Raw genomic sequence first — 27,191 nt, forward strand, 5'->3', positions numbered from 1 at the left:
TTTACTGATATATTAAAAGTCATTTTTACATGTTACATCTACATGCTTTAAATAAGAGAGAATAGAAAACCTGATGGGCTTTGACTAATGGGCCTCATTACTAATAGAAATAATTACTATTTATAATCTAATATTTACAACAATAGTTTAAATGAATGATGTAGTGTTTGATTTAGTAAAAAGACAGATAAACAAATAACTCTAGCATAACTGTAACAAAACATTGAAAAGAGACTCAATGTTAAACATGGTACTTATTAGACTACAATTTTGTTATTCTGTTAGTTTACTTGTCTAATGTTGTTATGCTATTAGTTATGTCAGTTAATTGGTTACTATATTCTTCGGTAGGTTGTTAGACCATTTACTGTGTAATGCTACTGGTGTACTAAAGTACTTAACTATCACATTTGTAATCATCTTCTTCACAATTACTGGTGTATTAAAGTACTTAACTATCACATTTCTTTGGATTGATAGAATCGGATGGAGCGGATCGGAATGAGATGGAGTGGAATGATATTCCATTGTTTGGATCATTTAAAATTCGATGGAGCGGAGCGGAATGGAGTGGTATGAATTCCATTCCATTCCATCACTTAGCACCATATTTCTTCCCCTCCAATTTGGGCGGAATGAACAACTTGTCTTATTCCGTTCTAAAATTTCTAAACAATGGAATGAGACATTCGTTCTGCTCCATTCCACTCCGTCCCACTCCACTCCATTCCGCCCCGTTCATTTTATGATATCCAAACATGACATATTAGTTGATCAAATCTGAATTTCCCCTTTTCCGCAAACATTATACGTCAAATCAATAAAACAAGCCTTGTCATCCAAGAACAAACTTATTTTCATCAATGGTTCATTCCCTCAACCTTCAACAATTGTAAGATTGATGCAACAATATTATAGTGGATTACCCGAACCATAAATTCTAAAATTGGTCAAAGCAGAATTTACTTTGACAATGCAGCATAATGAAGGAAATATTTGCAAGATAGATACACCTAAGGGAATCATTTTGATTTTCAGACCTACTCAAAGAACTACATTCCATGAAACAAGGCTATCAAAATCTGTTTTGTGTTGGAATTAAAGTTGATTGGAAAGAGTGGATTCATAGTTTGTTGCGGTGGTTCGGAGCTTCCGATGCAGCAGAGAGATACTGACATGCAAGGTTAACACTCTAACGTTCAAGACAGTAAGAGAATAAAAAGTGAAGTTCGAATGAGAAAATTTGAATAGATAAGAAATTGTATGTTCTCTTCTTTAACAAGGAGAATTAGTTAGCAACCAAACGCGTGGGATGAGACGTGAGATGCGGTCCGCCGTCAAATCAACCTAGACAACTAGGGTAGCACTCGCGAGAGAGATTATATGTTTGATGGGGAAAGGAGCCCATCTACTTTGCATTAAATATTGTCATGTATCATTATTGAGCTTCTGCGTCTTTTGGCCTTGGGCCTTATGGACATTCCGAAACACTTACCTGCCAAACCATTGTTTCTACTTTGCAAGGCGAGGGTTTGTGGTATGTGTCTTTGCACAGCCACAGGATCCGGAGACCTGGAGGTCTTTGACGGGACATTGTTGCTCCTGGGAACAAACACATTAAATGCTTCTCTTCTAAGGCGTAAAATGATGTTAGGAATAGTTGACATGTCCCCCTATGTTGGTTAGCAATGATGTCTCGAGTGTTTTTTGATCTATTTTGAGAAGATCTCCAATATTGATAGTGTGAAGTGATCGTATGATACTCAATGTTTGAATAGGGTATAACATGCTTTCGAAGCGTCATTTTGCTACTTCGGCTGTTATTGACATATAAAAAAGAATATTTCTTCTTTTTTATCATTCTTTTCTAGAAACATTTATGTTTAAGCGTTAGATCAAGTTCATACGACTTTGTTCGATGACATTGGACTTTGGACTTGCATGTTCAATTGTTATTTCCTTTGAGTTCCAACATTTAACTTCCTACTTTTACTCTCATTCCACTTCTTTAAAGTTTATGAGATAATGAATGTTTAACCTTGCTTGCTTGCTACATTGTACCATCATTTGTTTTATTTCACAACATATTTAATCATGGATATCATGGAAAATTTGATCAAGAAGCCCGGAAGGGTATTTCAAGGGACCAGGTGAATTCAGAGATATTAGACACTATTTTTGCTTTTGTTTGTGAAGACTTTTCGACCAAGTAGTAACTGACGTGGGTCCAGTGGTTGGTCGAGGATTGTTTCCCCAAGACAAAAATAAGAGGATCTGCAGTCAATACGATGGATGCACAATCCCTTTCCATGAATTCTTGTTATCTCTCATGAGTTATCTTCTTCCCTTCAATGAGTTTGAAGTAAGCATACTAAACCATATGCTTATAGTCATTCCCGAGTTACATCCAATGAGCCGGGAATTTGTCAAAATTTTCACCACTTGAATTTAAGGGGGGAAACCAACAATGATGTTCTTCTTCCATCTTTTCAAAACTAAAAAAAAAAATCTTCTTTCTCTGAGGCAAGACATTTGATATTTCAAGGCTTATTATGATATTGTGAAATATTTCTAGGACCGCGTCACTCCTCTTAGTCAAGAAGCACATGCAAATATATATCATTTAGAGCCTAATACTTCGCTCGCGTGCATAAACGTCTTTCACAAATATTGGACTTAGAGTCACTACTTGACAAGGGAAGAAATGTATCGCTATAGAGAGGGGGGCCTATCTCAGGAGGAGCTATACTTGAAAAATCAATTGGTGGACTTCATTCATGAGGTTGGTTATATTGGTGGGGTCATCCCATCCGACGTGGCTTCCAGACACCGGTTAAAAAGGTGCTATCATATCTGCTAGATGGTGGGTGCCAGATCGAAGGAGGAAAGGAAGAAAATCTTTGGTAAGTGGGCCAGAATCCTGTCCTTTTCATTTCATCTTCTTGATTCTTCTCTAATATCCCCATTTTTGACAATGTATAGACGATAAAGAACGAGAATACTAAGTGGTGATTAAGGGAAGAGCTTCGGCTTAAAGTTTTTGGATGTCAGTGTTTTACTTCTAAATTAACATATGAAAGAACTAATCTAGATACAAGGGCCGGAAAATGTATTTTCATAGGTTTAAAAACTGACATTAAAGGATACCTTCTTTTTTATTTAAACTTTAGGCACACCCTTCTTTCTATAAATTCTTTCTTCTATGAATATGTTTTCTCATTCAATGCTCAGAATTACAACAAGGACACTCTTGACAATGTCACAACATTTTAAGACACCACATTCTTTGATAATTCTAATAAAGACAGTCATACACTGTTGTCACAAAGAACATGACATTTACTAAATAGTCAACAATTTATGAATCCATCCACACCAGAAAGTTCTGAGGCTACCTTTAAGATTTCCAATGCAACATGGGATAAACATGGTAATACTACTCCATTATATCTAGTATTTTCTGTTATTGTCTATGATAAATTGTCTCAGTCCCATTTCAAACTAATGCCACCATGGGTTTTCTTTAATTTAACAGATTCATATATGGCATAAAAGAATATAGTAGATAATGATTTTTTTAATTGTCATCTGCCTTAATTTATACTCATAATCTAATTCATACCGTTCTATATTTATTACAACATGTTCAAATTCTTTCATGGTTGTTTTAATTTGTTGATGACATCTTGATTACAGACACTGACAACTAAGAAAGCATCTTACTCAAATATTTTCTAAATTCATCATTCAAAATTAAATATTTGGGCCACCTCAAATGTTTCTTAGGGCTGGAAGTTGCAAGATCTCACTTGGGAATTCTTGTATGTTAGAAAAAGTTTACTCTACATCCACTATTAGAAACATGACTTTTTGACAGAAATCCATGCAAAAAACACTTAGAGTTAGACTGTCATTTGATAAGGGAAAAACTTATAAATGAAAAAAAGATTACAGAAGAAAAAAATTGGAATCAATTTTCAAGATTTCATAAGCTTTGAAAATCAAAAGATTGGATGATTGGTCAAGATACTCTAATAAAAATTCATATATTTTTATAATTTTTAGATGCTCAAGAAACTTCATCTTATATTCTTTAATGATTTCTCAATCATTCATATAACATGCACTATCAAAACATAATTTTTAAAAGGAAAAATTTCATAAATTGCATCAATACAATGGGCTATATATTATATACAACAAATTGCTTCAAGATTTTTACTGAAATTTTTGAAAACTACTAAAAGTTTAACGGATTGACATAAAACTGCAATTGATTGCTTTTTGGTCCTCTTTCAAATTTTTTGAACATTGCAGACAATGTAATAGATTGACATTAAACTCCACCGGGTTTCATGTGTGAATTTTTGAAAAAATCTGAACCAATATGAAACCTTTTCATTCTAAATATTCATGAAACCTTTTCCAAACCATTGGAATTAATCATGAATATTTTTCCAAACATTGTCATTGCCACTCTTTCTAGAGGCATCTTGCAATATATTTATAGTAAGGATTTTCAGATTTCAAATTACCTCTTTCACTCAATTTTAAACTATTTGTGTTAAGAGTTTTTCTCCGTCCAAAACCTTGAAATTTTTCCTGCATTAATAGTCATATCATTGCAAAAGGTTTATGAACATTTTAAGGTTATGATATTTGAATTGTGCATTGAAAGAGAAGATAAATTTTTTGAATTGGAATTGATTCAAGAACAACTTCATATTCATATTTGTTCAAAAGTTGTATTTGATCATCAAGTGTGTGGTGACTTATTTTGTAATAGAAAGTAGTGTGCTTTCTGGTTTATGTGAGAATCATCGTAGTGGTTGATGGTTTGTGAAAAAAATATTTAGAATCAGGGAGATTCAAAGTCCACCACGGATTTGGTGCTTGTGAAGTCAAGAAAGCGGTGTACTTCTTTGTTGTGTTAGAAGATTATATGATAGATCTTGGTGTAAGACTTGTACAAAGACTAACATATTGGAAAATCTCTTACATGGTATGAGGGGACTAGATGTACCCTTTGTTGATAAGGGGAATTAGTATAAAGAAAAAGTAAAAAGAAAAGGAACTTACATAAAATACAAGAAAAACCCAGCAAGTCTAATTCACTCTAAACTTACATTTGACATTAGAGCGGGTTAAGGTAACTTGCTCTTCGATCCATAAAGATAGCTTCCGCTAATACAGTCTTTAGAGATGGTGGAAGTAACAACAAACCTCTATGTTTCGTCAGTGAATATTATGACTTCCGAAAAATTCGCATGCAAGCGTATCTAGAAGCACGAGGAGAAGAAACATGGAATGCTATTGCAAAATGGTTCATACGTTCCTAAGACGGTCATCAATAATGTATAACAATAAAAATTAAAAAGCTCTTAGAATAAAGATGACAGGAAGAAAATGTTATTTGATAAAAAGACAAATAACATTCTTCAATCAGCCCTAGATAAGGATGAATTCTTTCATGTATCTCATTTTAAAACAACAAAAGATATTTGAGATACTTTATAAGTGACTCATGAAGGTACAATAGAAGTAAAGAGATCAAAATTAAACACTCTATTACAAGAATATAATATATTTAGAATGCAGCCTGAAGAAACAATTCTTGACTTACAAAAGAGATTTTCACATTTAACAAATCATTTAATAACTCTTTTAAAAATATTCACAAATGATGATTTGGATATCAAAGTTCTTAGATCATTGACAATGTTATGACAAGTAAAGGTGACGACAATATCGGAAAAGAAAAGTCTCTCCAAAATGTTTTCGACCGCATTGTTCGGTAAACTTCAAGAACATGAAATAGAACTTTAAAGGCTAAAAAAACATGAAAATCCAAAAGAAAAAAAATCAAAAGTCTTAAAAAACTAGAGTCAAATATCATGATAATGAACAAGAGGATGAATCTTGAAATGCCCCAAATTTTCATCCAAAATATGACTCAAAATTTATGATTAATATTTGTTTAAATAAGAATAAAAGTTTTGCACATTTATCAACTTGATGACAATTCAAAATCATAAGCGGAAAATTCACCGCATTACTGGTTCAACTGAGAGACACTAAATGAGTAACTTGAAATCTAATGCGATCAATTTATAACCTACTGAAATATCGTTTTATTTTGAAAACCTCTTCTTCCCTGCGATCGTGCGACAAGTAAACATCAATCAATCTTGAAATTCCACACTTATACCTAAAATGTTGTTGTAGGTAAGCATCTGGCACTACATTCGCCTTCCATGGGTGATACTATAAGGTGAAGTCATAGTCCTTAACAAATTCCATCCACCTTCTCTGTCGTGAATTTAATTCTTTTTGATCAAACAAGTACTTTAGACTCATATGATCAGTGAATACCTCAAAAGTACAACCATATAGACAATGCCTCCATATCTTTACTGCAAAGACAATAGCAATAAGCTCAAAATTGTGTGTTGGGTAGTTCTTCTCGTGTACCTTCAGTTGTCTTGAAGCATATTCCACTACTTGCTTATGCTTCATAAGAATACAACCCAACTCTTGGTAAGACGCATCACAATAAACTTCATATAGTTCCCCTGGTTGTGGAAAAATAAGCATTGGAGAGGTAGTTAATTTTTCTTTCATCAGTTGGAAGTTCTTTTCACATTCCTTCGCCCATGCAAAAATTTGGTTCTTCTTGGTAAGTTGGGTCAATGGGGACACAATCTTTGAGAATTCTTCGATGAATCTTCTATAATATCAAGCTAATCCCATATAGCTCCTTATCTCAGTGGCGGTCTTAGGTTATTCCCAAGCTAACAAAACTTATACTTTGGATGGCCCAACATCAATGCCATTCTTCAAAAGCACATGCCCTAGGAACTTCACTTCATCTAGCCAAAATTCACACTTCCCTAAATTAGCATATAATTGTTTCTCCTTCAATACTTGCAATACCTGACGTAAATGATCTTGAAGCTCAACACTACTCTTGGAATATATAAGGATTTCATCAATAAATACTACCATAAATTTTTGTCCAAGTATGAATGGAAGATACGATTCATATAGTTTATGAAGATAGTTGGCATTGGTGACTCCAAAAGACATCACTAGATACTCGTAATGCCCATAGCGACCCTTAATGCAAATTATGGGAAGGGTGTAGTTTGAGCAAGAAGTTGGAGGAATAAATACTGTATAACAGTAGCAGGAAAAAAAAGATATTGAGAGAGACTTTGAGAGAGAGAGAGATAGCAACTTTGCGAGGCTTAATTGGTGGGACAAAATAGTGAATTTTGAGAGAGAATTCTACTTACCATGACTACATAATCTTTATGAATATAGTAACATGGTAATGGGCATAAATTGGCAGTAAAAAAGGAGTTAACTATTTGAACTAACTGTATGGGGAGATTAATTTGTTTTAATTTAACTAACGCAACCATTAAATTTACGTTTTAAATTTTCAGCACACATCTTTTGTTTTACCTCCTCAACATACAAAACTAACAAATAAATATACATGTATCAATACTTCTCCTTCCTAACTACAACCACACATGTCTCCCTAACTCCTTTTATTTTTGTTAATTCTTTCTACACCACCAAACACTTATTATTACATCATTATTCATTAACCATTAGTATACTCGTATAATTAATATCGATATTAAATTGATTTAGCAACCAACTTAAACACTATTAATTTAAATAAAATTTAATAAATCATACATATTTTATATCTTGAGTCTTAGAATAAATAATTAGAAAATTCTCGTATTACGGCCAAACCAATTAATTCAATAAAAATAATTTGCTTGATTTTTAACATAAAAATTAAACTAAGGAATTTTAACTAAATAAAAAAAACACAGGATGTTATAAATCTCAATCCACTAGAAGATGATGCACTTATCAAGAAGTTTTAAAAAAATTTGAGAAAGGAAATTAGTAAAAAAAAAACACCAATTTCAAAATGGAAGGTTAGTTGTTTTGAATGTGAAAAAAATAAATATCAAAAGTGAATGTCCTATGATTCTAAAAAAGAACAAATAAAATAGAAAGAAGAATAAAATGTCAAAATGAGATAAGTTCATCTTCAGATGAAAAGAGCAATCAAACATGATATTAATGATTTCACATCATTCTAATGATGAAGGAAATGCGGTTAGTGATTCCAAATTTAATGATATACCTTCGTGCGATGAATTACAAAATGATTTTCATGAATTACACGAGAAATGTTTGAAACTTTCTAGAAAATATTCAAAACAAAAGAAAATTATTTTATCACTAGAAAACAAGGCTAATGACACCAACGTGGAATTAGAAAAGATAAAAAATTCTTCATGTAATAAGTATCGAGAACATGAATCCAAAACTATTAAACTAAACCAAGTGATCAAGAAATATGAAAAATGTCAAATTGATTTTAAAGATGTGCTTAATGAACAAAGATATTCAAATGCTAAATGTGGACTTAGTTTCTCTAATTTTGATTAACCAAGCACAAGTAAAACCATGTTTGTTAAAGCTAGTATAAAAGTCAACAATATTGAACAAAAGAAGGTGCATGTTGTAATTCATCCTAAAATGCATTACATTAGAAATAATTCTCATGTCTATAAAAGAAATCATGTTTTTAGACCTACATGTTCTTATTGTAACACAAAAGGACATACCCCTAAAGCTTGCTATATAAGAAACTATGTTGTTCCTTATGGTGAGTATATATGGGTAAGAGATGGAAATAAACCAAGATGACCCAAAGAATATTGAGTTTTTAGAAAGTATTATTAATTGTTTTGTAGGTACTTGAAAACCATATACTAATATTGTCAAATTAAGATTGATTTTTAAAGATACAAGATATTATGATACAATAGGATTAAACTTTCATTTGATTAAAGATGATTTGAAGAACATCACTTTGATATCAACATTGACCTCAAATCATTGTGAATAAGATAAGTATTTTTTATATCATTTCTCTTATATTATAATTTTTTAAATTTTAATATTTTTCTTTTTGATAGTGTCAAAAAGGGGGAGAAGAGATGTTTGTTTTTGTTGTTTTTCAGGATACCAAAGACAAATGCATAAATTGCAAAATAAATGTGGAGATATACAAGATAATGAGATCAATAAACTAACATGCAAAACTTACATCAATATATTTTGTCATCATCAAAACGGGGAGATTGTGAAGAATATGTTAATCATCTATCTTAGCTTAGTTTTGATGAAGACAAAAAAACTTATAAACGAAGAAAGATCAAAGAAAAAAAAGTTTGGAATCAATTATCAAGATTTCAGAAGATTTAGAAATCAACAGATTGGATGACTGATCAAGTTACTCTAATGGATTCATATGTTTATAAAATCTTTAGATGCTCAAGAAACCTCATCTCATATTCTCTACATTTTTTTCAATAACTCCTATAGCATATGCTCTATCAAAACAACTTTTAAAAGGCAAAATTTTAAAAACTACATCAGTGCAATGGGTTACATATTATATGCAACATATTGCTTCAAGCTTTTTACTGGAAATTTTTAAAGCTGCTCAAAATGTAACCAATTGACATAAAACTGCAACCAATTGCTTTTTGGTTATATTTTAATTTTTTGAACGTTGCAGTCAATGTAGCCGATTGACATAAAACTACAACAAGTTATATCTGCGAATTTTTGGAAAAATCTAAACTAGTCTGAGACCTTTTCATTCCAACTGCTCTTGAAAACTTTTCCAAACCATTTCAATTAATCATGAATAATTTTTCAAACATTGTCACTCTTTCTAAAGGCATCTTGCAATGTATTTGTAATAAGAATTTTTAGATTTCAAATTACCCCTTTCACTCAATTTTAAACTACAATTCAAATATGTTTTAAGAGTTTTTCTCCATCCAAAACCTTAAAACTTTTTCTACATTAGTTGTCATATCACAGCATAAAGTTTTTGATCATTTTAAGGTTATTATATTTGAATTGTGAATTGAAAGAGAAGATTAATTTTCTATATTGGAATTGATTCGAGAACAACTTCATATTCATATTTGTTCAAAAGTTGTATTTGATCATCAAGTGTGTGATGACTTATTTTGTAATAGAAAGTTTTGTGCTTTCTAAGTGTTGTAAACAAAAACCGGTATGGTTTCTGGTTTATGTGAGAATGATCATAGTGGTTAATGGTTTGTGAAAAAGTACTTTAAATTGGGGAGATTCAAAATCTACCATAGGTTTGGCGCGTGTGAAATCAAAGAAGTGGTGTGCTTGTTTGTTGTTTTAGAAGATTGTAAGATAGCATTTGGCGTAAGGCCTGTACAAAGATCTAACATATTGGAAAGTCTCTCATAGAATGTGAGGGTATTAGATGTACCATTAATTTATAAGGGGAAATAATATAATTACTTGTGTTATTTACTTTTCGACACTTTAATTTTCTGCATAATATCATTCTAAACAAAGTGAAATACATCACATGTTTCCGGAAAAGTAAAGAGAAAAGGAGCTTGCATAAAATACAAGAAAAATCCAACAAATCTAATTCACCCCTCATAAATTGCACTATAAACTTACAAAATTAATTTGAGCAGATTGTCACCAATAGATAATCCCAAATACTTAAGGTAACATATCACTTTGAAATACAACATAGATGTCACCTTTAACAAAAAAGAAACATCAACAATAATATCAACCAACATCAACATGCATATGCCTAAAAGGTTTTAAAGAAATCTTTCTTTTGAATATGTCCAAGAGAATCTATTTCTTTTTGGTTTACCCCATTTAAAGATCTCTAAATTAGGTGGAGAGTATCTTCTTATAAATTCAGAAGATGAAGAAGCCCTTTATAAGTTTAAAAAGATTGAAGAAGCCCTTTTAGAATAAGTTTTTTTTATCTCTCTCAATTCTTGATCATCTTCGTTTTCATCTTTTCACCAAGGAGATTTGGATTTTTTTAGAGGAGTTCCACTACATACTTGGTCTAGTGACATTTTCTCATATATTGGTAGCTTATTTGGTAGGGTGGTGGAAGTTGAAAGTAAAATAACTTTGAGAGGGGAGAGGGTGAATGTGGTGACTATTATTGGTCCTATAATTGTTAAGTGAAAATCTAATAATTCAAGTACTGTAACTGGTTATCACGGGGGTGTAATCGGTTACAACTGTGTTGGAAAGTAACATAAAAGTTAAAATAGAAAGTCTTGCTCGAGAGTGTAACCGATTACGCATTCATAGTAAATGGTTACCACTTTATGATTTTTTTTATGTAGAATTAGCTATAACCGGCTACAGATTTTGCGCAACCGATCATAGACAGTTAGTTTCTATTTTTGGCTTTGTTACTTGTATCTCAATCAAAATATATATATATTATATATATATATATATTATATATATATATATATATATATATATATATATATATATATATATATATATATATATATAATATATATATATATATATATATATATCCAAGGGGTATCTCAATCAAATATATCATGGTTCTTCTCCTCAACTAAGAGTAGTCCAGTCCCATTGTCTCAACAAGAGCTTTTCACTATAACCAAATAAGTTATAACTTGCTCAAGCACACTTGCAAGAGACTTCAATGCTCAATCAACCTAGAAAGAGAGTTTTGCTTAAACAACCTTGTAAGAGACTTCTGCTCAATCAACCTAGAAAGAGACTTCAAAACTCAAGTACACAGACAAAAGACTTCCTTGCTCAAACACGCAGACAAGAGACTTCCTTTACTTTAAATAAATAGTTTAGTAGAAATGGTAACCACTACACTTAGATACACAATCAGAAGTATAACAGTTGCGCAACAACCACAAAGGTTCTTAACCTCTTAAGATCTCTAAGATATACAAAGATAAGAAATCTTAAGATCTTATGCAATAACAATTTTAAATGAAAGCACAGAGTTATGCTAAAGATAATGTATTGTGTTGTTGTATACTTCCTTCAAATCTTCAGCTTCCTTTTATAGAGGTAGAGAAAGACTCGTTGGAGAGTTTGAACACATGAGCAAACTTAGTGAAGAAGCATGCCAAGAGAGATGTTGGAGAACGTATCTGGTTAAAAGCTTTGTCCAATGAATATTGGAATTGTTCACATCACCTTTCAAGGTACCAGATATCTACCAAAAGGTAGAACAGACTGAAGAGGTCACATTACCATTCCTTAAGCCTTATAAAACGAAACCCTAGTTGACTTTGTCTAGAATTCTAGGGCTTTTATAAGACAAGTCTGCTTTGGTACAGTGTAAGAATCTAAGGCTCTTCAACCATTATGAGTCTAAGCTGTCATCAAAAGTTGGGACTTGAAACTAGAGTATGAAGCTTTCAGAGGCTGATGAACTCATTCAGAGCAATCAGGTTCTGATCAATCAGAATCAAATTTATGTTGCTTCTCCATATACGCTTTCAATCAGGATTGATTCTATACTTGTGATCCTGCACACTTGAACATATGTTAATATACCCATTTGTTCTTTAAGTACTTTGTTATCATCAAAATCCAAGGGATATGAAGAATTTTGTTCCAACACGGTCACCAAAGCCCAATAGAACACGAAGTCCAACATTGGAAGAACACAAATACGACGAAGAATATGAAATATAATGTTGAAACACTACTCCATCCGAGAACCCATCATACACCATCTAATCTATCCTAAGATTATCTGCATTTCACGCTCACCTTCGTATTTCAGTTACTAAGAAACTCTCATTCAAAAGTACGTTTCACTCCCATTCAAAAGTTCATTATTCATTTTCCTTACTAACTTGAGCATTTTAGTGTTTAGCTTACTGGTTGGCTTCATCCTCCACATCAAAATTTATCTCCACCACAACATAGCAATCAAATCTATCTATCCAATTATCATTTCGTTCTGGAACACAACAATCATCATTACCAACTTAAAATAGTTAAAGATTTGTAAGTAATTGAGATAATAGTTATTTTATTTTAGAAAAGTAAAAAAATCTTAATAAAATTTTTGTTTCGGCCCAAAAAGTAAAATATAAGAATATTCCCGTACAAATAATTTTACAACAAATAAAAATCATCGTGAAAACTAAATAAAAACGCAATTTTGTTTTTTTGTTTTTAAATTGAAAACAATCTCTTGCAAAAAAAAAACCTTATCCAACACTTTCTCTTCCACTTCACATCATCACCATCATTTCCTCAACCTCTCTAAATTTTTAGTTATGCAACTTTCTTCAAACATTAAACACATCAAACCAAACCTTAAAAACATGAAAATGCATCACTAACTAAAACAACAATGGCGTTCCACAACAGCACTTTTAAACTATCACCAGAAATTCATTTCAGCAATTCATCATCACCATTCCCACTCTTCAACCTTTCTCGCTCCTCTTACAATCTCTTTCTCTCTCATCCCAAATCCTCATTTTCTACTATCACACTCTCTTCTCTCAAAACCACCCATAATTCATCTCCCAATCCTAACACCAATCCGACACCACCTTGGCTCACCAAAACCAATTCTACCAAAAGGGTCTCCGAATCTACCATCAAACGAGAATCTTCTCAATTACAACCTAATAAACCCAAAAACCCTGTTGAAAGAATTGTTTTTCGGTTAAGAAACCTAGGGTTAGTCGAAGAAGAAGATGAACAACAACAGCAGCAGCAGCAACAAGAAGAACAACGAGAAGAAGTTCAATTGAATGCTTTAACTGTTACTGGAGATGAGAAATTGAGTGAGTTATTGAAGAGAAAATGGGTTCGTCCTGATGTTTTGTTGGATAAGGAGAATGAGGATGAAGAGGAGAAGCTGGTGGTTCCATGGAAGAGAGAGGAAGAAAGGGAAATAGGTGGTGGTGGTGGTGGTGAGATTGAAGAAGAGGGGTTTAAGAAGAGGACATTAAAGGCTCCATCTTTGGCTGAATTGACACTTGAGGATGAATTGTTGAGGAGGTTGAGGAGAGAGGGAATGCGTGTTAGAGTGAGGGTTAGTGTTCCAAAAGCTGGACTTACACAAGAGGTTATGGAGAAGATTCATGAGAGATGGAGGAAAGAGGAGTTGGTTAGACTTAAGTTTCATGAGGAACTTGCTAAGAATATGAGGATTGCTCATCAGATTGTTGAGGTCTCTTTCTTTGCCTTTTTACTTTACTTTCCTTCATTTCGCTTGTTATTATCCTATGTTTTTGACATTAGAGTGTCAGCGTGTCTGGGTTGTGTCATTAGTCTATGTTAGAGATTGTGCTTCATGTCTAAATAAGGCTTTGGTATTGAATAACTTGAAAGATGTCAACGTGCATGTGTCGTGTCAGGAGTCTGTGTTAGAGACTGTGCTTCATATCTAAATAAGGTTTTGGTATTGAATAACTTCAGAGATGTCAACGTGTCTGTCACGTGTCAGGAGTCTGTGCTAGAGATTTGTGCTTCATAGCTAAATAAGGTTTTGGTATTGAACAACTTGAAAGATGTCAATGTGACTGTGTCGTGTCAGGAGTCCGTGTTAGAGATTGTGCTTCACAGCTAATAAGGTGTTAGTATTGAATAACTAGAGAGATTAGCTCTCAGCTTGATATTATTTATTTATAATGACACTTTTCAAAGAGTATCTCTTAATTAAGGGAATAATCAAGTGTTGTTAATTGCAGATAGCGGTTTGTTAAAATTCTTCTTTGTAATAGTGTTATAGCGGCATGCTATAGCGGCTATTTGAAAATATTTTGTATTAAATAGCATATCGCGGAACAATAGCGGTTTGTCCAAATTTGTCTACGCTATAGTGGTATAATGCCGCTCTGATTTCATGCTTGAATGTTGAACACTGTTGTTTGCTTTCGTTGTCGACTTGAAGAACATGTCAACTGACTTGTTGTAGTGTGCAGCGGCGAACAGGAGGATTGGTTACATGGAAAGCAGGAAGTATTATGATGGTGTATCGTGGTAAAAATTACCAAGGTCCTGCCTCCCTGGAGGAACTCGATGTGAGAGAAGGGGATGGCTTTTTTGTGCCGGATGTCTCATCAGGAGGTTTGTCGAAAACAATAGACAGTAACGCAACCTCATCACTCGAAAACAGTGAGTCGGTTAGGAGGATCAGTGAACCGCCTGAGAACATGACAAAAGAAGAAGCAGAGTACAATGCACTGCTTGATGGTTTAGGTCCTCGATTCGTTGAATGGTGGGGTACAGGAATACCTCCGGTTGATGCTGACTTACTTCCGCGTGTCGTTCCTGGTTATAAAACACCTTATAGGCTTCTACCTATCGGAATGCGGTCTCGGCTAACAAGTGCAGAAATGACCGATTTGAGGAAAACTGCAAAGTCACTTCCTAGTCATTTTGCCTTAGGTAAAGTTCATTCGCCGCAACGTTTTATTAAAGTTAATTTTTCTTTATTACTTAATAACTTTTTCATGTACTTTATGAAGGGAGAAATCGAAATCACCAAGGCCTAGCATGTGCTATTCTTAAGCTTTGGGAGAAGAGTTTGATCGCAAAGATTGCCGTTAAACCTGGTATCCAGAACACAAACAATAAACTAATGGCCGACGAACTTAGTGTATGGTTTTGAAATTTGACAATTATTTGCTAATTTATTTTTTATAATAATATTCATATTCTTTTGTTGCTTAGACATTGTAATGCTAGAACAAGAACAAAGCATTAGTTATGTTAATTTAAGTTTCGGAAATGTGATCTCAATTTTCTGTTATGGCGCAGACATTAACAGGAGGTACCTTGCTGCTAAGGAATAAGTTTTACATTGTTATATATCGTGGGAAGGACTTCGTTCCAACAGACGTGGCTACAGTTTTGGCTGAAAGACAGGAATTGACGAAACAGGTACATGATGTTGAAGAGAAAGTGCGGTGCAGAGCCGTTGTTGCAACTCCATCTGGACAAGGTGAAACAACGGCACCGGCGGGATCTTTAGCAGAGTTCTATGAGGCTCAGGCTCGTTGGGGAAGGGACGTATCTAGTGAAGAGCGTGAGAGGATGATAGAAGAAGCTACCAAAGCTAAGAATGTTAAGCTTGTTAAACAAATCGAGCGCAAACTCTCTCTTGTAAGTATCTACACGTTTTATGAAGATATTCGAACTCTGCTACGCTCTAAACAGCGTATCGCGGAACAATAGCGATTTGTTCAAATTATGTATTGCTATAATTCAATAACCCCATTATAGCCGATATTTGACAAGATTGTGCATTATTGGATATACGCATTGTTATTAGAGTAGTCCGTGCTATACATGTCTTTCCGTAAATAATTATGTTTTTATTTTTACCACTTTAATGCGTGAATAGGCCGGGACCAAAATGCATAGAGCCGAAAAGCTGTTAGCCAAAATAGAATCATCCATGGTTTCAGCTGGTCCTGATTACGACCAGGAAATAATCACAGACGAAGAACGTGTCGTGTTCCGCCGGATTGGTTTAAGAATGAAGCCATACTTACCACTTGGTGAGTAATTTTCATTCATTCAAATTTTTCTTTATTCCCCAACCACGCAATATTGACATGATTTATGAAAATCTCCAGGTATACGCGGTGTTTTTGATGGTGTCATTGAGAACATGCATTTGCATTGGAAACATCGAGAGCTTGTAAAATTGATAACAAAGCAAAAAACTCTTGCTTTCGTTGAAGACACGGCAAGGTTACTTGAATACGAAAGTGGTGGAATACTCGTGGCAATAGAGAAAACTTCTAAAGGATTTGCTCTTATTTACTATCGCGGTAAAAACTATAAGCGGCCCATTACTTTAAGGCCTAGAAACCTTCTAACAAAGGCAAAGGCATTGAAGCGTTCTGTAGCCATGCAACGCCACGAGGTTCTTGTTTTCTAGTTGAAAAACTACTAATCGATTTATGATCCCTTGTATGTCTGCAACGACGTAACATTTTTTTTATCTTGCATGAACTGTGCAGAATTTGAGCAACCATATTACAGCATTGGAAACGACAATTGAACAAATGAAACAAGAACTTGTAAGTATCAACTACAACATCTAAAATCATCAAGTGACCCCGAATTTTGTTTCGAGTTATTCATATTTCACGCTGCTCGTATAATTGTGAAGATAATATCTACATCCGACCTGACCTATTAACAAGTCAATATCGTGTTTTCTCTATCGTTCGTCCCTATATTTGCTTGTTGAATTTAATCTTTTTAAATGGTTTAGGGTCTATCTGAAGATGATTGGAGCGTGAAGGAAGGACATGAAAGCCAATTAGATCAAATCTCAGAATTTACTCAAGTGAGATACCCTTCTTCTCCCCTTAACTTTATCTAAAATCTCAAAACTTCAAACATTTTTCATTACAACGACGATAAATTTTTCGAGCTGTTGTTATTTTCAGAGTGAAGATGATGAAGATTCTGACGGTTCTGAGGATGATGAGGAAGACGCCGATTGGGATGAAGACGAGGACTCCGAGTTTTCAGAACTCGACGTCGACGAGCATCCTTGAAGACTAGTCAACATATCTTCCTTCAAGTTTCATGATAACAGCTGCTATTACCTCCAAGCTAGGTATGTACTCACAAGTTTTCAAAAGTTTGCAACGGTTAACCGAAAAACCGTCTCCTCGGTTCTACGATTCCGACGCTTTACAGTAATCAAAAGGCAGGCTTACTTACAAGTTACAGCAACTTGAATGGTTCTTAAATTTACACATTTCTTAGAACTGAAAAACACCGAGTTCGATTTATTGACAGTTCTACAAAGATCTGCCTACAGCAGCAAAAACTCATCATCAATTAAATTACCTCATTGTCCCTGGTTTTTCATTGAATAGCACTTAAACTTTCACTTCTTTTTCAATAGTATTTTATAGAATGCTAGCTGAATTTTGAGTAACCTGTTTATTCACCTGATGATTGTAAATTTTTCTTCACATTGTAATAAATGTACCATAATGTAATGGGATAAGAGTGTCACAATATTACACTTCTATTTTTTTGCCATTATTGATTGAATATGTTATTAAACTCGTTCTGGATGTTATCTCGGCACGGAACCGCGTCAGGCGGTGCCGTTCTGTCACAAATAGGTTCATGTTAAATTTCATACTAGTGTCCCATCAAACCACAAGTAAAAACTAGAAAAGTTCATCTTAAATTTGATGGATTAAGGATTACAATCAAAGTAATGTTTGTAACATGGATAATCAGATGCCATAAACTGAAAACAAGATACTCAAACTTTGTTCTTTGTGTTGCTATGATCATTAAGCCAAGATATGATATCATCAAGGACATGAAATATAACTTCATCAGGTTCACCTTCAAGTAAAGTGTGGAAAGCATCTTTATAGAGACAGAGTTTCTTGTCTTTCACTTTAGCTTTTTCATATAAAGCTTTGCTAGCTGATGGATCTGTTATTACATCACCTTCTCCATGCATGATCAACAATGGTAGAGAAACCTAAACATTTCAATTTCTTTTAGTTGGTTTCATTCAAAAAGATGAGCAGAAGTTGTTAAAAAAGTGATTAAATTAAGATGGAAAATTTTACTTCTTCCAGTCTTTGTTCAAGCTCTTGAGTAGCTTTAAGCAACTCCAATGCAGTTCCTAGTCTTGGTTTATCCTTGTAGAGCAACACATTATATGGAGCCTAAAAAAATAATCAAATTTTGAAAAAAAAGAGCTTATTTTTATGTATTTAACTTCAATGTAATTCAATTTTGCATGAAAACTCACCATTTTTCTCTTTTTCAAATCTCTATATAGATTCTCTTTCACTTCTTCCTTTTGTGGAACTAACTTAGTTTTGGGAAGAACCTTAGCTACACCAATTAGTATTTGCTTCACCAACCAATGTGGAATCATATCATCTGCAAACTACTCAATAGTCTAATAAACTTAAAAAGTCTAATTCAGATACATCAGTTATTCGATAAATTTAAAAACTAATCTCTGATAAGATGAATACCTTGCATAAAGGTGCGATAAGAGCGGCACCATCCCATCCATTAAGTTGTTTGAAGTGAATTTTCAAAGCAACTGCACCTCCCATGGATTCACCTAACAAGAATCTTGGAAGATGCTGATACTCCACTTGTTCTATGGTTATATAATTAATTCAAATTCACTAGGATTAATTATATATATAATAATAATTGCAAATAATTAAATAAAGAAAATAAATTTATATGTTAATGTTACCCTTTATTTTTGAGAAATGTTCAATGACATCATTCACTAGATTTTCAAAGCTAGGAATATAACCATGAAGACCATCAGAAAGACCAAATCCAGGGTAATCTATAGCAAATACTCCAAATCCAGAGGATGCTAATTTTCTTGCAACTCCTAATAAAAAATACAAATTATTATTATTTTTTCTTCTTCAATAAAAAATTTAATAAATTTTTTTATTTAATTATTATAGATTTTATTCACATGCCTTCAAAGTAAAATGTGCAAGTGTCTGCATAGCCATGACAAAAACAAACAATTGCTTTCAATGGTGATTTTTCTGGTATCCAGCTTTTAGAAAATACTTTTAATCCTCTTGAGTTCACTTCATAAACCTGTGCACAAAATATTTAAAAATTATTCATTTTTAATTTACTATTAAATTAAAAAATTTACAAGAGTTCTTTACCTCTTCCATCTTCACTCCATCAGTAGGAAACTGAAGAAAATTTGAAGAAATTAATCAATTATATGATATTTAGAGTCTGTATAGTAAATAAAAAGCTCTAAAATAGATGACCTTAAATAAGCAATGATCAATGGCAAGTTGAATATCTTTAAAAGCCTCACGAACAAGTCTTCTTGCAGGTGCTTCATCCATATTGGACAAATAAATACTTTGCAACTCCTCACTCATTTCTTCTAACTCTTCTATTTCTCCAATCATAATTTTTTCTATAAATAATAATCAAAATCATAAATAATAGAAACATTATAACACGTAACAAGTTGAAGAATTAGAGGAAAGTAATGAGTGTTCCTCACTTTAGTAGTACAGTGGAATAGTAGAACTTGGAGATAATGAAGTGTAATGTTACTAGTACTAGTAGTTATATATATATATATATATATATATATATATATATATATATATATATATATATATATATATATATATATTATATATATAAATATATATGAGTTTGGTTTCAAAATTAAATTACAAGTGGATGATAGTTAATGTTTTCTCACCTTATACATTTATGATAGGGTGATCTACTTTCACTTTTTTAATACGTACAGTATCTTCAATTTGACTGTGTTTTCTATACTATCCTTAAAAGATGGAATCTCATTGCAATTACTAAATAAACTCTACCCGATTTGTACTCTATTTTGAGTACTTGTCTTGTTTTTATTAAATTTCACTTATTTATAACTATATTGTTAAAGAGATTGGTTTGTATTTATTGGCACTGAAGTATTTTTATGTTTACAGTAAATAGATTTCGTAGAGAATATGTTAAGAATTATAATTATATATTGATGTATGAAGGTGAAATAAATAAGCACGTATGACCATAATTTGGAGCTGAAATAATAAGGAACAGACAAGCACGTACGGTGTGACAATAAATTGGAGCTTTATCATTATGGGAACAATATTCACAGTAAAAACTTGGAGGATTGGTTGGATGTTATTTTATATGATATTTAAGATAAAATACTGTAGTTAAAAACTGTCGTGTTGTTGGGTCATTCTGAGATAAGTTTTTATTTGTTAAAAATTATATGCGCTCTTATTTCATAAACACAAAAATAAATTTATTAATTTAATCATTCTATTTGATCTATTATTATTATTATTATTATTATTATTATTATTATTATTATTATTATTATTATTATTATTAAGTTCGTCTCTAACTTTATTAAGTTTTTAATAAAAAGTTGTTACACAAATGAGCAACAACATATTCATCCATTTAGTTATTGTATTTGATAATTTAATGTCAAATTAATCTATATTTTTATTTAAATTCTATTAAATAAGTTTTTTAAAAAAAGTGAATATTAAATATATATAAAAAAAGATTGATACACAAAAAAATGAGAGGGGGATTATACCAAAACTCTTAGGAATAACCTAGAAAAAAAGAAAAATCAAACTTGTTTTTTTATATGATATGGCCTAATGCCCAAAGATAGGGAATAAAAAAAGTGAAGGAAGTAGATGCGTGGTCTATATATTAGCAAAAAGATCGGTATATCTATTGTCTTCTCTAAAAATGTGAGTAAAAAAAGACATTGTCCATAATAATTTTGTGATAAGTCATCCATCTGATTTGAATATGCCAGGGCACAATGCACGCACTAGGAGAAGAAAAGGCATTGACAATAATGAGTGAACCAAAATTTATGCAAAGCCTGACCTAACCCCTCTCATTCGCAATCTCCACACATCTAATAACCACACAAAATTCACAGATCAAGTAGTTATCTGTGTCCAAAGGCTCTACAAAAGCTAATAAGAACAAGTCTTTGTTGTCTCTAAAGATACTTCCACTTCCAACTAGTGTAGGATTCTTAGTGCAAGTTGCATCAACATTGCACTTGATCCATCTTCCAATAGGAGGAGACCACATAAGTTCCTTGATAGAAGGAGCTCTAAGATGGTGGATAGTAGCATTAAAAGTCTTAATGGTAGAGAAATCCTCTAGTCCTCCCTTGAATGTTAGCTGTGTGTTAGAATTTGTAACACCCTAAACCCCGACATTCAATGTAAAAGAGAAAATTATACTGCTTAGGATACTACTTCACACAAACCATGCATTTCATAAAAATAGTTTTAAACTCGCAGCAGAAAATCAAATAATCCTCATAAGCATCATTAATATAATAAACCACTAAATAATGAAAATAAAACTCCAAAATAAATAATGTGCATGTTCCCAGTGTTACAGACCAGAGCAGATGACAACCAACTAAAAGTGATAAAAAAAAGAAGGAAGAAAACTCCAAGGCAGTCTCCCACTCACGAGTGACTACTCCTGCTGCGTATCTGAAATCAATTTTTTCCATACAACCAACAAAACAAACAAGAAAGGGGTGAGAATACATCATACAAATGTTAACGATGAAATGCAGCAACATGGTAGCAATAACGAGTTCATAAATATATAATTCACACTCAAAAGCACAATCAAAGTTAAGTAATGATGCAAATGCTAAAACTAATCCCACCAACTCATCATCAAAAATACATGTGGTATCGGGTGTTTGGGATCAGAGGTATGTCACTGATTTATCCATGTCTCCAGTTCCTCTTGAACTATGTCCCTCTCTAGACACGAGACCTCCATAATCTATCTCTAAACCATGTCATCACTAGATCGAAGTCTTACCTATCTCCGAAATAAATGCATGCATGGTCATGTAAAGTGTAAGCATGCAACTCATCAACATCATCATAACATCATAAAATCATAAAATCATAAAATCATAAATGTCATCAACACCATCACATCATCATAAACATCATCAACATCTTAATATCATCAAAAATATCATCAAAACGTCATAAAAAAGGTCTCATTCTTGAACCTATAAGTTACCAATCATTGATCGTCATTGTAATCACTTCAAATTACTATTCATCAAGAATCGCCAATTAAGACCGTCAATGTAACCCCTCAGGACTACTATACTCAAAATTTTATTTTTAACAAATTAATTATTTTTCATCAAAAAAGGTAAAGTTATGTTATTACCCCAAACCCTCAACTCATCAATTTTTTTAGGGAAACTAAAAATACCTCAAACCTCACAACTCTAAAAATAACTCTAGAATACCCCAAAAGTACCCAAAGTGATCTAAGGGCAAGGTTCACAGGTGATAACTGTAAATAAGCCTAATATCGGGCAATTCGACTCAAATTTCTCAAAAGTAACCCTAAGGTCACTAAAAGGGTTCCAACATCAAAAGTTTGTAAAAAGATCATCGAAAAACTTCCGAACTCGAAAACTACTGAAAAGCGTCTAAACTCGAAAAATGCTTGAACGCCCGAAAGTGCCGTCAGACGACCGACTTCCCGCCACCGGGCCACGACCAACCACCGCCGCCTCCAAAGCACGGTGTAACACCACTTGCAGTCGCTGTTCCACGCGGCTTCTCCCAGATCGATTTTCGTTTTTTCAAAAGTTTTAGATTTTAAGTTTTTGTCAAAATTTGATTTTTCATGTAAAATGTCTCATTTTGAAAAAAAAGATTTTACTGCATTTGGATTTTTTTTGGAAAAATAGGTCGATTCTGAGAAAATTGGGGAAATAAAACATAGTTCAACAAACATCACAAAATTTGGAAACCAAACGACCCAACCAAAGTCGTTCGAGTTCCCGGGGAAAAATCCTAACTAAAAAAAATGCAATCAACATCATGTCCAAGAATTTACACAGATTTTCAGAATCCACCACAACAATGCAAGCCCACAACTAATAGCACAATAGAGACCCTATTAGATTTATCCAAAATCCCCCTTTTGAGTCTGAAAGCAATCATACGAACAAATAATTACATCGATTATGCCCATAGGATTTTGTCCAAACCCTATTTAGCAGAATCACACAGATCATACAATTAGGGGAAATTAGAGAAAAACAACATAAATTCCAATACGTTGATAGGAGGGTAAGAAACTCTCCCTATCCTGCATGCTTAAATCACCCATAAGAAGACCATTCCCCCTTACGTTGAAATTGCAGAGTTCTTAGTGAAGTTTTGTTTTTCCTTCCTAGAGCTCTGCTTAAGGTTTTCTCGTAGCCGCTACTCAGACTCTTCTCAATTTCACATAAAAAATATTTTTCCAAATCCCAAATTTTTATTTATATAACCTAATAGATTTTACTAATTCACAGTTTTTACCCACATCATCTCATTATTACAACTCAACCTTGCAACTTCTCTAAAAACTCAACATCTCTCCCCATTCTCAATTTTTCCATAATCTATTATTTAAATTAAATAAATATTTAATTTAAACAAATATTTAATTCAAATAATTATTTAACCAATGTTTCTATATTTTTTACTCTTTCAACCTATTACAAAATAATTAAATATGTATAATTATTTGCAATAACCTCAATAATAATATTTTATTTTTCTGCTCTCCCATTCATTAACCCTGATAATCATTAAATTACCAAAATACTCCTACACACCGAAAAACACCAAAATTCAAGTATAATGAATAAAACACACAACAATTAAATAAAATACATGATTTAAAAGTCGGGGTGTTACAACCTCCTAATTTAAAAGGATTTTCTCCCTAGAAAATCACCTGGCGAAAAGATATCCGAATAGGATTCCTTCATGCGGCTCTCCAGCTCTCAAGTCAAACTTCCTCCAGCAGGTCCTCCTCAGACCATCTTCACCAAAGAAAAAGCCTTTCCTCTGAGTTGCATCACTTTTCGATCCTCAATTCTTATAGGCAATGCTTCAACAATCATATTCTCTCTCACTTGCACATCGTCCATTTGGATTATATGTGATGGATCATGAATGTACTACCGAAACTACTATACATGAAAAACACCATGCAAGTTCGAAAGAGACGGTGACAAGGACACCATGTAGGCAACAACTCCAATCCTATGGGAAGTATAATAGGGACCAATAAAAGGGGAGTAAGATTCTTAGACTTCAAAGTCCATCCAACACCAAACAGAGGAGTGACTCTCAGAAACACATGATCTCCCTTTCGAAATTCAAGAGCCTTCATCTGCTTATTGTGATATCTCTTCTGCCTACTATGAGATTCCTTCATCTTCTCTTAGATCATCTTCACTTTCTATGTAATTTGTTGCACAATCTCTGGTCCAAGTATAGTCACATTTAGTTTCCATCTTATTTGCAAAAGTGTTTGATATCTCTTAGATATTTTGGGATTTGATTGAGAAAAGGTTTGAAGAAACCGCATTGAAATTTTTGAATGATGGCGAGAGCTAGGATGGGCGAGATATCCATCTCGAATCTTAGTCTCAGGAGTTCGTGGTATCCACCCCATTTCGTTTCCATCTTTATTGAAAAGTGTTAAATAGGTATTACGTGTTTTTGATTTTCATTGTGAAAATGGATTGACATTGGATCAAGCATTTGATGATCGATTGCGAAGTGGTTTGATGGAATGGTTGAGAAATAAAAATGCAAGAAATGGATGAAATGGATGGGTTGGAAATGGCGTGGAGATGTCTTTGAGAAAATATTCGACATTGGATCGAGTTTTTATTTTTGTTCTTTTTTTAAAAAAGGATTGATTTTATTCTTGTGTACTAAACTAAATAAATAATCAAGAAATAAATCGATAAAATTATTACATGTCATGAAAATGGGGGTACATTTTGTCAAATGAGGATATGAGATAATGAAACGATTAAATCAAAACCCAATTAACAAGCGCAAGTAAATGAGTGTACATGCACGAGAAAACAATCTCATTGTAAGAAGACCCAAGAGTAAGTCATGCGAATTAGGGATAATAACACATAACTCATATGTCCAACACACGTTCATAATAATTAAATCAAAAGAAGTAGAAATGAATCATGCACGGATTAAGATTGTGATGCAAGGATACAAATCAATGCCACATAATGCATGTACGTGCAAGGCAAATGGAAATTGAGAAGTGCAAGCAAAACCTTAGTTAATTTGCTCAAATCCGATTTTTGCATATTGACAATAAAGAAGACATCATATGCAAAGGGTCATAATGAAGCGAAATACAATCAATATATTGATAAAAAATCGACGGTATAATGACATAAAAATTTCGAATCCGCGAATTAAAACACGATGTTTAGCAATAAAATTAAACCAAAGAAACAAAGCAAAAATTCCACACATCTCACACTTTATTAATCATTAATATTGTGTAATTACAACGATCGTAATTGAAAATAAAAATGGAAAAAATAAACACAAAAATAAAATTATAAATGAAGTGTTAATAGCAATAGTCAAATGCTACAAAACATAAAAAATGACAATTTATTTAGTTAAAAAATGAAAAAGAAAACAAAATAAAACTAGAAAAAAATGAAAGAGTATACAAAAATGGGAAACAAGGGTTGAAGCCAGGTCATGGGGTTAGGAGGCGGGAGTCTCAACCGTTCCACCATGACCTTCAATATGTCAACAAAGACACAAATAATATATAAAAAAAAAACGGAAAAGTGGAAAAGTAGCAATAAAACACAAAAATAAGAAATGGGGGGAAGCATGACTTGAACTCAAGACATAGGGGTTGGGAGGCGTGAGCCTCAACCACTCCACCCATGTTCCTCATCTAACTAAAACATGGATTGAATGTATGCTATAATATGCAGTATGGAATGTATGCTATGATATGCAAAGATGCAAAAGCTATGAAGAATATATCGATTTAGTGATTATGGATCAAAACTGGGGTGTGACTTACTGGTATTAAAGGAAGTAACTCGAAGACTACCAAATGGAATGCTCTTCACAGGCACCTTAGCAACAAAATGTACAAAAGGATAAGTACGATGGACCATAGGGGGAAGCAAAAAGCAAACACTTTCATCTAGAATAAGAACACACCTTTAAGCATTAAAGACAATAATGATGATCCTCAGACAAACCTGAGTCACAACAAAAATTAGAAATTAGAAGGAACAAGTCTTAGTAGCAGTAACATGATTTTGGAGAAAAAATACAAGAAATAACAATAATGGCAGAAGAGAAGAAGATAATCAAATTACCTTGTAAGATGGTCGAGATGGCTTGAAAGGGGGTACTTCGAACGATAGCATATGGGATGATCCTACCAGGTACATCAACGTCAACAACGAAGATTATACTAGGATCATAAAGAAGGAAAACATATGGAATCAAATTTCTAAAAGCTTCATATGTGATAATAATAAACCTTTGTGCATAAAATATAACCATAATATCCTCCCAGATAACTTTAAGCAAAATGAGGGTAATAAATATGAAGGTGAACAAAGGATAAGTAACACATAATTAGAGAAATTGAAGAAAAACATGGAAGAATCTACCATAGGGAGTCCATAAACAAGCCATGGTAGGGAACAAAAGAAACACCAATCTCAGTAGAGATTATCAAAGTGTAAAAACCAGATCCAATTTTGAAGATTGCAAAGGGGGCAAGGATACTGGTAAGAGCACCGATAACCCTAACCATAACGAGAACAAGAAGATTGAAGGAATATCTACCCGGTT

General features: G+C 33.0%; 2 protein-coding genes across 2 annotated transcripts; one reads left to right on the forward strand and one right to left on the reverse strand.

Moving 5' to 3' along the window:
- The first annotated feature begins 13,123 nt into the window (after positions 1 to 13,123).
- On the forward strand, positions 13,124 to 17,967 carry LOC127115641 (CRM-domain containing factor CFM3, chloroplastic/mitochondrial). Its single transcript, XM_051047136.1, has 9 exons — positions 13,124 to 14,122; positions 14,877 to 15,342; positions 15,423 to 15,553; positions 15,715 to 16,059; positions 16,301 to 16,457; positions 16,536 to 16,828; positions 16,926 to 16,985; positions 17,183 to 17,257; positions 17,361 to 17,967. The coding sequence occupies exons 1-9, from the start codon at positions 13,292 to 13,294 to the stop codon at positions 17,469 to 17,471; spliced, it is 2,469 nt and encodes an 822-aa protein (XP_050903093.1). The 5' UTR covers positions 13,124 to 13,291; the 3' UTR covers positions 17,472 to 17,967.
- A 128-nt stretch (positions 17,968 to 18,095) lies between these two features.
- LOC127115651 (caffeoylshikimate esterase) lies at positions 18,096 to 20,031 on the reverse strand. The gene is made up of 9 exons (XM_051047139.1): positions 19,967 to 20,031; positions 19,722 to 19,876; positions 19,611 to 19,640; positions 19,410 to 19,536; positions 19,169 to 19,315; positions 18,936 to 19,066; positions 18,704 to 18,844; positions 18,519 to 18,617; positions 18,096 to 18,427 (listed from the first exon to the last, which is right to left on the reverse strand). The coding sequence occupies exons 2-9, from the start codon at positions 19,866 to 19,868 to the stop codon at positions 18,200 to 18,202; spliced, it is 1,050 nt and encodes a 349-aa protein (XP_050903096.1). The 5' UTR covers positions 19,869 to 19,876; positions 19,967 to 20,031; the 3' UTR covers positions 18,096 to 18,199.
- Between the last annotated feature and the right edge of the window lie 7,160 nt (positions 20,032 to 27,191).

Source organism: Lathyrus oleraceus, chromosome 1 (genome assembly GCF_024323335.1).
Source record: "Lathyrus oleraceus cultivar Zhongwan6 chromosome 1, CAAS_Psat_ZW6_1.0, whole genome shotgun sequence".
Classification (NCBI taxonomy): Eukaryota; Viridiplantae; Streptophyta; class Magnoliopsida; order Fabales; family Fabaceae; genus Lathyrus; species Lathyrus oleraceus.